This window comes from Microtus pennsylvanicus, chromosome X, assembly GCF_037038515.1.
Source record: "Microtus pennsylvanicus isolate mMicPen1 chromosome X, mMicPen1.hap1, whole genome shotgun sequence".
NCBI classification, from domain to species: domain Eukaryota; kingdom Metazoa; phylum Chordata; class Mammalia; order Rodentia; family Cricetidae; genus Microtus; species Microtus pennsylvanicus.
The window spans coordinates 120,093,910-120,109,872 of record NC_134601.1 but is presented as its reverse complement, the minus strand read 5'-3'; the positions used below and the strand labels follow the sequence as shown (position 1 = coordinate 120,109,872).

At 43.2% G+C, this 15,963-nt stretch overlaps 1 protein-coding gene across 1 annotated transcript in view; it reads right to left on the bottom strand.

The window, feature by feature from the left end:
• Ace2 (angiotensin converting enzyme 2) overlaps nt 1-15,963 on the bottom strand; it is a 49,956-nt gene continuing 33,993 nt past the window's right edge. Inside the window, exons 11-18 of the mRNA XM_075956791.1 lie at nt 15,340-15,438; nt 13,791-13,913; nt 13,193-13,365; nt 11,605-11,663; nt 8,227-8,324; nt 5,829-5,945; nt 2,562-2,756; nt 1-937 (exon numbers count right to left, since the gene is read on the bottom strand). Coding sequence (XP_075812906.1) covers nt 829-937; nt 2,562-2,756; nt 5,829-5,945; nt 8,227-8,324; nt 11,605-11,663; nt 13,193-13,365; nt 13,791-13,913; nt 15,340-15,438 — 973 coding nt within the window. The 3' untranslated portion in view covers nt 1-828. The remainder of the gene's footprint in view (nt 938-2,561; nt 2,757-5,828; nt 5,946-8,226; nt 8,325-11,604; nt 11,664-13,192; nt 13,366-13,790; nt 13,914-15,339; nt 15,439-15,963) is intronic.

The window sequence follows — 15,963 nt, the reverse complement described above, 5'->3', positions numbered from 1 at the left end:
GTAAAAATCTAGTAAGTATTTATTGAGGTCTGCTTTGTGGCCATCATTGCTCAGACACTATGAGAACATACAAAAGATTTTAGAGACTGGGTACCCACTTTGCAGGGCGAATATTCAGCTGGAGTTTCCCTTGACTCCACAGTTCCCGAATAATGGAAGCAAGTTTCTATCAGGCATGCTCTGGGCTCGTGGAATTAATTCCCTGTGCTAGTTGTGCATTGTTAAGGAGATGCTGATCAAGCAGTTTGAAAGAGGAAAGGTCGTGTTCTCTACCTGCTGTCTGGCTTCTATCTCCTTGGAAGCTGTGCCACCAAAGAAAGGACAATCCATTTCAAGCATCACTGTGAACAAATGGCTACAGTACTTGAAGTAAGTTAATGCAAGGCCACAGAGCACGACACCCACCATCTGTCACACGTGGATCAAGGTGGACAGCGTGCACCATCCTCAACCTCAGCAGTTCCACCAGTTCACATCACAGATTCCATACCAAATCCAATACTTGCTCCCAAGACACATCGTCTCATCTTCCAACTCCAGTTACCCAACAGTGTCTTCTTTTCCATTAGCCCTGGATAGACTGTGAGGCCCAAGACACCTTTCCCTCTTTTACTCTAGTATAAACATCTCTATTGATAAACAGAAGAGATGCCGAGTCTTAAGGCAGAAATAAATACTGAAAGCAGTGCCAGTGAAGATGCCCACTCAAGACAGATGCTCTTCGGACAGCTTTTACTGAACAGACCATAGTTTTGATAGCTAATGCCATGTATATAATCTCATATTTTGTGTACTATGATGCTAGCAATTACATATCATAAGATGACTCTAAAATGAAGTCTGAACATCATCATTGTTTTGGAATCCTGCATTACTTTCTCCTTTACCGATGTCCACAGAGTCATAAGGATTTTCTTCTCTTTTTGTTTCATTTTTCCTGTTAAGTAAAAAACAAAGTCACCTTAATAAAGTGATGTTAGAAAGACACTCACACTGACCAAATGGATGAATATCAAAAAGTTTGCTGGCACTCTGTGCTAAGGATGCCAAGATAGAGAAAAAGGGAACTTTCATAAACTGCTGGTATGTGTATACATGAATTCTGCCTCTGTGAGGACAGTCCAGAAGTATTGATTAAAATTAGAAGTCCATGTTGATTTTTAAGTCAGCCTTTCACGTGCAAGGATTTGTCTTGCAGAGGCATTAGCATGCACAAGAAATTGTCCATATTTTTTTATAGACACAAACATTTGGCAATAATGGAGTCCATTACTGCAAAATGGAAAACTACATTATCAGGGGAAAAGGAAGTGCTTGGTACAGCCAATCTGGAAACAATAGAAAAATATCTCTAAAACATCCTAGGAGGGAAATAAAAATATGTGGTGCCTACTTCACATATACGAAAAACTGATAACTTTGTTAGAAAGGATTCTCAGAAGCAAATAGCAAAGGAACTTGATGATCCCTCTGCATTTTGAAATTTTTAACCATGTGAATGAACTACCTAGGAAGTGTTTTATGTGCATGTGTATACATGTCTGTGAGTTCATATATGTAAGTGTGGATTCCTGTATGCTACAGTGGATGTGTGGAGAACAGACAATAACCAGAGCTGATTCTCAACCTCCATCGTGATTGAGATGATGGGGTCTCTTTGTTGTTTCTCTGCGGTGCATACCAGGCTAACTGGTCCTCGAACTTCTAGGGCTTCTCCTACCTCTGCCTCCCCTCTCCTGTAAAAGTGTTAGGAATACAGATTACTGCATTACTGCACCTGACTTTCATATGGGTGATGTGCATTCAAGGTCGGTTGTCTAGACTTGTGAGGCAAGTGATTTTACCCATTTCTACAGCCCCGATTTTTCATATGAAGCTATTTGGTAGAATTGAAAAATCTCTATATTAAAGAAAATTAAGTAAAATACACTCACTCATCCATGTAAAAATCCAACTGAGGGTGTTTAAACAACTCAAAACATGCATAAAATTTTGTCAGGTGACTCAAAATACTAGCTTATTTAACAAGTCCAACAAAGATCAATTTCCTCTCAAGCTGGACAAAAATCTAATCATAAAACAAAAGTAGAAATCAGGTCTCTGGTGATTAAAACCCTCAATCAACTAACAGCTCTAGAAAAATATTAGAAGGTGCCTGGCCGTGAACTAAAATGATGAGAAGTTTAATTTACCTAAAAAGGAACGAAAGTAAAGAGTAGTAGTTTGAAGCATATCTTCGGGGTCATTCTTAGGCGGCATCACAGTCCAAACCCCGCCTTAGTCCATCCTCTGGGGATGAAGCAAGGCTCAAGAGTAAGGACAATCCCTTACTACATTTGGAGTCCGGAGGTGACACGGTGGTTAGGTGGTTACAACAGCATGCCAATAACTCCCAGGCTAGACATCTGGCCTATGACCTTACTAAGAAGGCAACGTGCTCACTACATTTTCCAAGTTTCTAAGGGACAGACACATCAGCATAGTCAGGGAGATAAGGGTCCAGAATGGTAACTGGCCTATGTATAGAGTGTGCTATGGTATGGCAAGAAAAAGACACTTACTTCTTTCGACTTCTGATCCCAGTGAAGATCAAGATGACGATGCCGAGCACCACAAGCCCCATCACGACGCCGAAAATAATCAGCCATATGGTGACAGGAGGCTGGTAAGGTGGCGCAAGTGTTGGGTAAATCCCCAGAAACTCCAGGCTGTTATCATCCAGGCTGAAAACATCATTGATGCGGTCCCTAGAATAACTATTTGTGAAAGCAGAATATAAGAAAGAGAAGGCTTAGACCAAATGAACTTGGGCCTAGTCGTTTCCTCTTTATCTCACGGTACCCCAAAGCGGTTAGTAAAGCTTATCATGAGCGTGTCCATCTAGAATGTGTGTAGTGGTACCTGCCTGTAAAGCCAGCGTTCTAGAGACAAGGGGGAAGGGGTGACACAAATAGCTCCATGTAGCAAGATCCAGGATAGTCAAGGGAACATAGCAAGGCATTGTCTTAAAGAAAAAAAGCCATGCAAATTACACACCCCCCAAAAAACACTAAAATCGACATAGATCAGGCCAACGGAAAAACACAGACTTTTGATAGTCACTTATCTTCCATACCAAGTAACCTGAATTAGGTCTATAAACAACCTCATTTGAAACTTAAGTCAGAAATTCAGAAATGAGGGTGCTGGAGAGCTTCTATAAGAGCTTGTATTGTTCTTCCAGAGGACTTGGGTTGGCTCTTAGCATTAACATTGGGCAACTCACAAGTGCCCATAACTCTAGTCCCAAGGGCTCTGATGCCTTCTTGCCTTCATGAGCACTGCACACGTGTGGCACACATATAAACACGCAGGCATACACACTGAACTGTTAAGAGAATAATAAAGTTGTCATACAAATTAATAGGTTTCACCAGGTGGTGGTGGTGCACACTTTTAATCCCAGCACTCGGGAGGTAGAGGCAGGTGGATCTCCGTGAGTTCTAGGGTAGCCTGGTCTACAGAGTGAGTTCCGGGACAGCCAGGGCTACACAGAGAAACCTTGCAATGAAAAGCCAAAAATAACAATAGGTTTCACTATGCAGAGGAATTTTAGAAATGAATAAACGGCTGCTGTTTGCCCATTTGTAAGTACTGCGTTCTAAAGGCCAAGTTAGCGGATTTGGCAAGAATTGCTCAGCTTTCAGAGTGCATCTAAAATGAATTTCCAGCAAAGGAAAGAAAAGCATAACTGAATGCCCCTCTTTTATAAATGAAACATGTCCAGTACCCAAATCCCCGTAGGAGTTTTCCAAACAAAAAACACTGACATTGGGAAGTAGCACCAAGGACTAACACGGGAAAGAGACCTCTGCATCTCTCCAGCACTGAGACAAGTGGCTGAAGTTGGTGGAGTAAAAAAGATGAAGACTATTTAGCATAAAATTAAAAAAAAAAGACAGTGCAATGGTGGAACATTCTGGTTTGTAGACTAAAATGTCCGGCATCACAGCCTCCTATCTATGGGTGTGGCCTAGGTGAGAAGGTCAATTCCTTCAGAGAGGACAAGCAGCCAGCATAGAATTAGCCAAAACCCCTGGCAACCTCAAGAGTTTCTCCAGACATTCTAGAAGAGTCATTGCTAGAAAAGAAAGTTTGAGGATCCCTGCAGCTCAGAGCTGGAAATCCAGGAAGAGCAGGCGCTTCACGAAGCTCTCAGCCAGCATTTTGTCTAAAGTAGATACTTGCCTTTTTGGAGGAGGAGACTGAATCTCTGGGCATGTTTCAGTCACACACCCCAACCAGGCCAGATTTTCTAGGCACACCCTATCCAGCAGGTCTAAAAGGTCAATAGAATTCCTGGTGTAGCTCAAGTGCACCACCTAGTGAGATGCCAGGTACAGGACATTTATTAAGCATTTTTGTAATGGGCACGGTAGACACGGTTTCTCTGTGTAACAGAGGGAAAAAAAATCTTCCTTCTTGGGCCTCAGTTTACACACTTCTAATATGGGTCGATTGATAGTCTTCAAAAAAAATTTTTTTTTTTTTGCTTTTTCAAGACAGGGTTTCTCTGTACATTTGGAGCTGTCCTGGAACTAGCTCTTGTAGGCCAGGCTGGCCTCGAACTCACAGAGATCTGCCTGCCTCTGCCTTCAGAGTGCTGGGATTGAAGGTGTCCACCACCACCTGCAGCATTTGTATTTTTATTGTCATTTTTTTAATGACAAAGAAAACCATCCGTCTTCCACACCATCTATCCCATCTAAAACGTCTGAGGCAAACTGGACAAGTCATTTCGTCTGGATAATCACTGCTCCGCAGTAAATTCCTCTCTCAGCCTAGGAGACAATGGCAAAGGAACCTGATGTTTGTCTGCCTTATTTCCTGCTTTGGGCAGTTCAATAAATCTTTCATAATGTCCCTGTAACAAACGGTGGCAGTGTGTGCCCATTTCCCTTTTGCTCCTTCCAAACATGCCGACCAAGCTTCCTTTAGCCAGAAATGATTTCCCTTTGCCTGAGATCATTGCCAAGCTAGAGAGACTAAGGAATGAATATCACTCGGAATCGTTTCTCAGACAACGACCAGTGAGAAGCAGTAAATAGCCCAGCTCCCTCAGCCTTCCAGCAAGGCAATTCCAGAGCACTTTCTACTGTTTCCCAGAGCTGCCTGGCAGGTCTGAGCTCTCATCTTCCTCTCTTCTCTGTATCCTGTCCACAGTTTCCATTGGTGCTTCTTGGCACTGCCTCCCAAATAAATCGTGTTTGCCTAAATCTTTGTCCAAGGACCTGCACCAGGAGCGGTCTCCAATGAAAACAAGTCTCTTGCTACTGGATTACAACAGAACTAAAACCCAAGTTTGTGCTGCCAAAGAGATGGTTCCGCCAGCAAAACTCCTGCTGCACAAGTTTGAGGACCTGAGTTTTGACCCCTAGCACCCACATAAAACAGCTGGGCGTGGTAGCACCCAGTCCCAATCCATTCCAGTACCGGGGCTGGGAGAGAAAGGCATATCCCTGAAGCTCCCTTGACAGCCCAGCTGAGTTGATCAACATCAGGTTTAGTGAGACAACCTGTCTCAAACCACCAAGAGGTAACAGATCAGAAAAGACACCTAATGTTAAGCTCCAGCTTCTGTATATGTGCCCATGCCACGTGTGCACCCTGACACCACATGGACACCACACACACAAACAACAGCCACCACCCGAGTTCGGGAGGAGGTAAAACATGTACATGGCTTAGAATGATGTCCAGCACCCAAAAAGAGTGCACTAAATGGAAGCTATTGCTGCAATTGCTAACCCCTCCACCTTTAAATGGTTCGTGTGAAAGTAAGACCTCACCTGATGGCGCCTTCCACTTCACTTCTAGGAATGATGTCAGACACATTTTGGGGAGAAGTGACAAAGAAGTTGAAGGAGACTCTTGGTGTCAAATCACTCACCCGTATATCTTCCACCCTATGACAAAAAAAAAAGAAAGAAAGAAAAGAAACATGTTTTTTCTCGCCTAATGAGAGAACACAATAAAGAAAGGAAGTTGTCCCATCTCGTTCCCCCACCCCACCCCACCCCGCCATGGCAGAAAGGAGATGAGAGCGAGGCTCCTGGATGCGAAAGTACAGGGCAGGGCAGGGCAAGGGCAAACGGGGATGATATGGCCAAAAGAACTGTATACTCCCCAAAGCACATGAAATTAACTGCATAAAAGTTGTGAAACACCCACTCCACTCCCGGTGCACTGGGCATGGTGGTGTACATCTTTAATCCCAGCACTCTGGAGACAGAGGCAGGTGCGTCTCTGTGAGTTCAAGGCCAGCCTGGTCTACAGAGTGAGTTCCAGTACAGCCAGGGATACACAGAGAGATCCTGTCCCCAAAACCAAAACAGACAAACAAAAAGTTGTAATACCAACTTTTGGTACTGCTTTTTCCTACTACCCTCAAACCCCAAATCTGTTCCATTCTTTTTCATGTCAATGAGAGCATCAAGAGAATCAAGAGTGAATCACTGGTGACCTTTGAGTGTGCGAAGCAGCACGGTGGACAGTGACATCTCAGTGTCACAGACAGCTACAGAGTGTTAATGCTCTCTAGCCTGGCCCCGCTCAGCAAAGTGGGGGGTGGCATCACTGGACGAAGGCAAAAAGTCGGAATCACTACACCATGTGACAAGGCCAGGCTCTCAAAGCTACCAGAGTGGTGCTAGTAAAACACCTAAGGCAGATCATGTGGCCATCTATGGTCCTTGAGTGACTACTTGACCTTCTCAAAATAAAAGGCAAAAGCCATGGGATGGCCTTGAGGCCCAAATGAACTTTCTTTGCTCCCTTTTACCCAGCTACCCAGTGCAAACACTGCCCTGATCACATCACCAATAGGCCCTCTAGCAGATGCCCCTCCTCCCACAATGACCTTCTTGCTGTTCCATTGGCAAGCAATGGATAGTGCTTCGTCGGACTTTGTGCCTTTGTCCCCTAGCTGAATTCTTTCTCCCATTGTCTGCACTGTTGGCTTTTCTGCTTCTTAACGTTAGTGATGTCCTCTCTAACCAACTTGGTAAAAGCTGAACTTTCCTAGTCCTGACCCTGGGCTTTCTGTCACAGCACACAGTTACAAGTCCCTCTCCCCTGCGGTCTCTCTCCTGAAGAAGCTTACAGAAGGCAGAAATCAGAAATGTCTTCCCCCCTCTTTTACTTCTAAGGATGGGGTGAGAGCGTATGGAGAGAAAGAGAGAGAAAGAGACAGACAGAGACAGAGGCACACAGAGAGAGATTTAAGAGCACCCCTTGTCATGCTACCTACAAATTAAAGCACAAGCATTCTAAAAGGAAGTGACCCAAATTCCAAATGCGAAATAAATTTTTGAACTGTGCTTATGCAAGCAACCCTAGTTAAGTTCAATAAATAAACAAATAAATAAATAAAACAATAAAAAAAGAGGTACAAGAGTAGGAGAAGGAAGGATTCAGTGGGAGTCAGATGAGAGAACACAAAACACAGTACATATATTTATAAAATTGTCAAAGAATTGAGCAAATACAGGTGTTGGCCAGTGGCAGTGCACACCTTTGATCCCAGCACTAGGGAGTCTGAGGCAGGAGGATCTCTTTGAGTTTGAGTGCAGCCCTGGTCTACTGGTGTATATGTGTTTATGTATATATGTATATATATACACAGAATATATATATATTCTGTATATGTGTTTCTTTTATTGGTTAATAAAAAAGCCACTTTCAGACAATGGCTTAACAGAATATAGCCAGGCTGGAAGATATATACATATATATAGAGAGAAATATAGTCAGGCTGGAAGATATATACATATAGAGAGAGAGTAGGCAGAGTCAGAGAGACACCATAGAGCCTCCAAAGAGGAAAGACATGAGCTGTCAGTTGGAATCTTGCCAGTAGGCCATGAGACTCATGGTAAAATATAAAATAATGGAGATGGGTTAACTCTAGATGTAAGAGCTAGCTAGCAATACACTTCAGTGATTGGCCAAGCAGTGATTTAAATAATATAGTTTCTGTGTGATTATTTCGGGAGTCTGGGCAGCCAGGAAACAAACAAGTAGCTTCCTCCCAACAGTCTACAAAGCAGATGTCAGGACAGCTAGAACTGTTACACAGAGAAAACCCATCTCGGGAAACACACACACACACATACACAAATTAAGCATATCTCCTCAGACTCTAGAATAGGGGAATTTTTATTTATAGGACCTAGCAGATCAACTCACCCAAAAAGAACAGTCTGGTTTTTCTTTGCAAAATACACTCTCATGGCATATGCAACAGATGCTCGGAACAGGTACATTTCGTTGTCGTTCCATTCATACTGCAAATTCAGAAGAAAGACACCACTCAGTGGGGGAGAGCCAAGAGAAAGGGGAAACTGGGGACTCCTCGTCACTATTTTAAGGACCCTGGCCATCAAGTCTGTGCCCTCCAATGTGAGCACACATCAGCATTGGGTAGTGGGATGCTTCAAAGTGACTACTGACTCTACAAGAAGAGTTTCTGATTAGGCCATCTAAGATGAGACCCCCCCCCAAGAGTCTGTTTATCTACTAAACCCCCAGCCCCACCCTGGGAGCTAAGGCTGCTGGTCAGGAAACCCTCCCTGCTTCAGGAATCATGGCACCCACAGGCCATCTACTTTGGTTTGATATGAATTGAAATAAGAACCCCAAGTATAGGTTTATAGATGGGAGACATCCCAACGCTGTGGGGTTTGCGTGGGCTATCCGTATGTTGTAGGCAGCTAAATCTAACATTTACTGTTTTGGTAAGTTCTCAGCTATTTGAACCATGCATGTAATGCCAGCATTAGGTAGGCAATTAAATCTAACATTTACTGTTTTGGTAAGTTCTCAGCTATTTGAACCATGCACTGTAATGCTAGCATTAGGGAGGTAGAGGCAAGAGAATCAGGACTTCAAGGCAAACTTTGGCTAAAGAGCAACTTCAAGGCTAGCCTGGGCTACACGGGATCTCAAAAAAAAAAAAATAGCTTGGGGTTGTGTGCACAGCCTAGTAGAGGTGTCGGCACTCAATATTTCCTCCAGTAGGTGGCAGTAGAGATCAATGGATGACACGGGGATTTCATTTTCTTTTAGAGAAAAGCAAGACAAAAGCTCTCAAAAGGATTGTTTTCACCTAAGGATGGTTTTGCTCAGATATGTGAAGGATGGGGTTTATTTTTAATAGTAATAATGGTACGGTAATGTTCCTAGTAATTTTCTGGCCGGTACTTCCATAGTTTAAAACAGTTAAAAGGCAAATTCTGAAAACGATGCCTTAGCTCCAGTGGATGTGCACCACGAAATGGCTTGAACAGGGCAGACATTCTGGCCCTACTGCCCATAAGTTCCGAGTGGGCATCTCACTCAGAGATTGGCTTCTGAACGTCACACCAGCAAGGTCTCGTGGAAAGGGAACATGGCCTCAAATGCCCAGACGAAAGATCTGCTGCCTCTCCTGACCTGCCAGGAGCACTTTCAATGTCTTAGGCCAGGGAGGAGCTAATCAAAGTGAAGAGAGATACTCTTGTGGGCCTGCAATGCCCATTCAGACATAAGAGTGCGAAATCAGAGTGGAGAAGAGATGGGCTTGTGTTTGTACACTTGCTTTCTCAGCGCCTACCCTTTTCAATTCCAGGACAGAAAGGGGAGGACAGGAGGAGAGGAACTGGGAGGAGTAGAGGGAGGGGAAAGTGTAACCAGAATATGTCATATGAGAAAAGAACCGGTTTTCAATAAAAAGTAAAAATAATTGCTTTCTTTTGTTTTCATTTTTAATGCATGTATTATTTATAATGTGGTGTCTTATTTAGCAAAGTTATTTTTCAAGTCTTGGGAAATATTTAACTTCTCCGGATGTGGGGAGGTAGAACCTGAATCGCTGGATCTCTACAGTGACCCAACACCTTTCTGGAGCACATTGGACTGTTTTATCTGATTGTCCCAGGTTGACTTCTAAACCTGCAAAGCTTTCAGGTTTCCGGGACACGCCCCGGCTGTTGATCCCCATCTATCTGAGACAACACGCCCTCTCCTCTTTGCTAATCAAAGCTATTACTGAGAAGAGGGTCATTTGGAAAGAGGAAAGGGAAGAGTACAGGTGGGTGGGGAAGCCAGTAACTGAAGGGGTGAGTTCTCAGCAAAGGAAATTATGTAAATGCGGGAAACTCTCACAGCGAAACTCATTTTGTACAATAGCTAGATACTAATAAAATTGTCTTTGTAAAAAAGTTTGTACTTCCCAGAGCTGGATCAAGTGAGATGGGTGTTCAGGGGAGAGCAATAGCTAAAGGTTTCTATAAAATATTTTGTCACCCTAAACTGCATCTCCAAGTCAATGGTTCTCAACGTGGTTATACTTAGAACTTCTAGGAGATTTAAAAAGTCTTTACATTTTTAAAATGTATTTATTTTATGGGTATCAGTGTTTTGCCGGTACCATGTGTGTACTGGCGCCTGGGGAGATCAAAATAGAACACAAAACCCTGCAACTGAGACTATAGCATGGTTGTGAGCCACCGTGTGGGTACAGGCAACCAAATCCGGGTCCTCTGCGAAAGCCATGAGTATTCTTAGCCACCAAGCCATCACCCCAGCTCCGGATTGAAAATCTCTTAGTGAGGTTGGGTGTGGTAGTGCGGGACTTTAATCTCAGCACTCTTTTTTTTTTTTTTTTTTTTTTTTTTTTTTTTTTTTTTTTTTCCTCACAAAGCCAACGCATTCCTGTTGAAATAGAAGTCTGGGTGACTGGATAAACAACAAAACAAACTCAACCAAATCAAAGGAAAATAGGGTTTCATGTAACACAGTATCAAAAAGTAGACGGAACAGACTGGGAATTCAAAGTCAGTCTTGTCTGTAGTGAGTTCCAGGCCAGCTGTTACTGCATTGTTAGATCCAGACTCAAACAAAAGGAAACTCTTAATGCCCAAATCTTGGTGTCACACTCCAGAGCAATTAAGCCAGTGTCTTGGGAGGTGGAGCCCACACACATATTTTGAAGGCTCCCCACACAATTCCAATGTTGAGCCAAGTTTGAGAATAGGAGTTTCCTAGTCGTTACTATGTATATAAACCAATGGAGGCCTTACAAATGTGGGTCCTGATTAAGTAGGTCCGGGGTGGGGCCCGAGATGCTACACTCTGACCAAGCTTCCAGATTGGAAGTTTTTGCTCATGAACTGACCATACTGTTAATAAAATAGAATGTTGATGATTAAGAAAACAAAACCTAAGAAAAGAAATAAGCCCTTAGCATAGAACCATGACCTTGCTCTTGAATACAAGTCATGGTGCCAAGAATCATTGGGAAGGTGAGTGCTTGCTAATTAAGGATCAGAACAGATGGTTCTGCACCGATCTTCAGAACACATTCAAGGCAACAAGTGAAAAGCAGACAATGTCTGTCCAGTAAGGGATGGGTTACAAAGGAAAGGAAGGGAGGGAGGGAGAGAAGGAGTCAGCTGAAGGTGAGACCTGGGGATTATAGTTTTAAGAGAACCATGTGGCCCCTCTTCATGTACACCACACTGAAACGGGATTTTAAGGGAAGAGACTGTTCTGAAGAAAACCGGAATCACCATTCAGAATACTCACTGCATCTTTCCCAAGAGCTGACTTTAGGCTTATCCTCACTTTAATGCTCTGGTCGGCATCTGATTAAAGAGAGATTTCAGGCAATTGGTTTACATGACAGACTGACCACACATTTATTTTCCCTTCCCAAGATCACACTAAGGTGACAGCGGTAGGCATCTTTTAAGGTAAAGACACAGCTTTTACAGAATAAGAAATGATGAGAAACTGGTAACTGTGTTCTGAGAGGACCATAAGTCACTGCTTGATGTGGGTGTGTACACGGAAGGGATTGCAGGGCAGAGAGAGGGGGAGAGGGAAAGAGAGAGAGAGAGGGAGGGAGGGAGAGAGAGAGAGAGAGAGAGAGAGAGAGAGAGAGAGAGAGAGAGAGAGAGAGAGAGCTCTTGGGATTCCGGTACAACAGAGGGTGAAGAGAGGGGGAAATGATATTGAGGTTGTGGTTAAAGCCATTTTGGGGATGGCGTGGTTCTGTACACCAACATCACTTACTCAGCCAATTGGAACTTGTTCTCCAACAGAACAAGATATAAACCTGGAAAGAAGAGGTGCAACCCAGGAAACAGAATTCAACCTGGAGGAACCAGGCGATAACTCTGAAGGACGATTATGGTCCGTATTAAGATAGGAGGATGTGAGACTCCACGGGGAAGTTTCAAGGGAGGAAAATGGAGCTGAGAATAATAGATAGATGGGACTAGTTGGTAATCAATCAATGTTCTGCTTGATAGTGAAGTATGCACGCCAAAAGCTGAGGTGATTTGAAACTCTGATACAAACAAGTCACTTAAGAAAGGAAACAGCCTGTTATTTGGCAGTGCAAGTGGCCAGACATAAATATTGATAACAGCTTCACTAAGAATCACGTTAAGTCTATCCAGAGGCAGTGAGAGAGTAGGTAGGAGAGGGTTCTATGGCTGACTAACAGTAAAACACCAAAGCAAGCAAAGTTTCAAAGAAAGTAACTGTCAGAAACTCAGGGTCTAACCATGATGCAGATGACAGTGTTTGTCTCAGAAGAGTTAGGTTGGCCCGTTTGTTCTTATCAACTTGACATAGCTATAGTTATTTGAAAACAGTGTCTTCATCCTATTGGTTGTGAGGCATTTTCGTGACTAATAATTGATGTTTGAAGTCCCAGCACATCGTGGACAATGCCACTTCTTGGCAGGTGGTCCAGGGAAAAGCCAAGCCGAGTCAAGCCATGGAGAGAGAGCAAGCTAGTAAGCAGTGTTCCTCCACAACCCCTCTCCAGTTTCAGCCTCCACATTGCTGTCTTGAGTTTCTGATGATGGACAATCAGCTGTAAGCTGAGAGAAACCCTCCCCTCTCTAAGTTGCCTTTGGTCATCATCCTCATAGCAACAGAAAGCAAACTAGGGCAAAGAGCACCATCCAAGGGCAGTAGGAGAGTCTTATACTCTTATTGTGAACGTGAGACTGATAAGAACACCTGACAGAGTTTGTGACCGTGTCTCAAGAAGAGGGAAGACAGATTCAGCTGTGTCACAGCCCCCGTGAGGCTATAGAAAGGATGCTCAGCGAAGCAAACAAGGAACAATGTACAATGCATGCGCAGTCTGTGAACTCACATGGACTCCAGGCAGTGTTCCATCCCACAAAAGAATTCTTGTTCTGCTCTTTCAGCCAGACAAACAATGGCTCAAAGTAATTGAGCAGTGGTCTTACATCCATATTCCTTGTTCCCACCACATTTTCCAATGCTAGGGTCCAGGGTTCGGATTTCCCGAGACGCAGCATATTGCTACAGGAAAAAAGACAGCATGCGGATCATTTTGAAGCAGCTGGGCACACCTTCGCATCACACTCTACATTCTTTTCTTGGAATGAGCTGCATTTTCTTTGGGTGGATTAGAAAAATAAGGCACATTATCAGATGATCTAAGACTCAGTTTCTCTTTCCTTCCAATTGCTCGAAAGCGAGCCGTGTGGTTATCACAGAGGGACCAAGAGGTGACCTATCCTGGCATCTCATGATCTAGGTTCTCATCTCGTTCCACATTAAACATTTATTTCATGGTTGGTTGGTTGGAGAAATTCTGAAGTCCCAATGTTTCTTTTTTGGGGGGAAGATGTGGGAGAAGGCAAATAAACTAAATTAAATCATAGACATGGCAATGAATAATACAGGGTGCTAAGAGATGCTCAGCATTTTGAGTCAATTCTTACAGCAACTTCTGTCCAGCTTCAGTGGAATTTGAGATGTCACATTTGTGCAGTGGGCCATTATGTTTAGCTGCTTGACAAAGGGCTTCTTGAAACTGGAACTGATAAATGGTCCTTGTGTAGTATCTGTACAAGTGACAAAGGAACAAACAAAAAGAAGGCTCATGTTTTATTGCTGTCGCAGAGTCACAGATCTGGGTGGATACTAACATTCCTGGCCCAAGTAACCCCAGAGGTATTGCTTAAAAGTCTTCCTGTAGCAGGAGTCCAACGTGACCTCTTCACATGTACCAAATGTTATTTTCATTGCATATGTTTGACGATAGAGCAGCGTGGCTACTCTGCCATGGGTTAGTGATATTTGAATTGCTGTCACAGACTTATAGCCCTTTCCTATACAGCGCTGGCAAGCTGGTTCTTATACCAAGTAAGTAAAATTCCCATTTTTACAAATATAGAAGGTGAGGCCCACACATGCCTGCATCCCAGCATTAGGGAAGGAGGATCATGAGTTCAAGGCCAGCCTGGGATGTGTAGTTAAGTCTCTGTCTCAAACAAAAGACAAAATAGACAACAGCAATTATAAAATACTTTTTTGATGTATAGTAAACTCTACTAGTGATGAGAAGATGAATTAAAAGTATTTTTCTGCTTTACCAAATGGTCCTGTTGTGCTTGGTTGTTTTTTTTTAACTGTGTTTTATTGAGCTAAATATTTTTCTCCACTCCCCACCCTTTCTCCCCACTCCCCTTCTGTGAGCAATCTGCTCCCAATTTACTCGGGAGATCTTGTCTTTTTCTACTTCCCATGTAGATTAGATCCAAGTATATGTCTCTTAGGGTTCTCTTTGCTGTCTAGGATCTCTGAGATTGTGAATTGTAGGCTGGTTTTTCTTTGCTTTATGTCTAGTTTTTGTTGTTGTTTCTCAACTTGACACAAGCTAGAGTCATCTAAGAAGAAGGAACCTCAATTGAAAAAAATGCTTCCGTCAGACTGGCCTCGGGAGCCAATTTGTGGAGCATTTTCTAGATTAATGATTGATGTGGGGCGGCCTAGCCCACGGGAGGAGGTAGCACCCATGAGTAGATAGTCCTGTGAGTTACAAGAAAGCAAACAAAGGCAGCCATGAAGAGCAAGCCAGTAAGCAGTGTTCGCCACGGTCTCGGCTTCAGTTCCTGCCTCCAGTTTCCTGCCTTGCTTAAGTTCCTGCCTTGACTTCCTTCGGTGATGGATTGCCAGTGGAACAAAGCCAAATCAACCCTTTCCTCTCCAAGTTGCTTTTAGTTATGGTGTTTATCCCAGCAATACAAAGCAAAATAGGACATTCCTTAACAATGCAGGGAAAGTCTCGGCTAAGTCCACTTAACCCAATAAAACATTAAGCTGCATTACATTGAATTGAAACTCATCATCTACATTAAGCTTGCAGTAGGAGGTAGATAGAAAAGGCTTGTAATTGTCACTTCATTGAGCCTTTTATGCTTTTGTTATTAGCCTTGGCTATCCTTTAAACAGCAGATGCTCAACAGAGAGGAGAAGACTGTCATTTACCGGATGAACGAGTAGTCATTAGACACGTGGAACAGAGCTGCAGGGTCACAGTATGTTTCATCGTGAGGCAGAGGCTCCACCACACCGACGATCTCTCGCCTTCGGAAGAAAAGGGAAGCATGTGTCAGTTGGGGGTAGACCACCATGAGAAGGGAGCTTGAGCTCAGAGCACTTTCACCTGGCTTTATATTTTTCACCAGTATTTATATTGAAACTGGTTGTCAATTGAAAGTTTTTTTAAAAAAAATGTAAAAACCAGAAAGTAAAGCCTCTTGTGTGTTTGCCTCCTGTTGCCTTAATTCAGCCAAAACTCACCATTGGAAAATAGCTATCTCCTTAAAACCCAGAGTTTAAAGAGTCCATAGAGAACACTGTATGGCAATAAATATGCAGTGGAAACCCTATCCATTCCTCTCAGGCACTGCACTTTCTGTGTTCCTGTCAGCAGTTTGTAAAACTGAAATAATTTTTTTTTCAAAGCTAATTCAAATGTGTCCCCTTCTGTGGAGCTTGCCACCCACTGGGCAATGCACTTAAACTCTTACGCTCCCTTAGACTCAGGGTCTTCTTTTAGTAATGCTTTATTCTCTTGCCTTTTACTAGTATTTATTAGTTACATAAAAT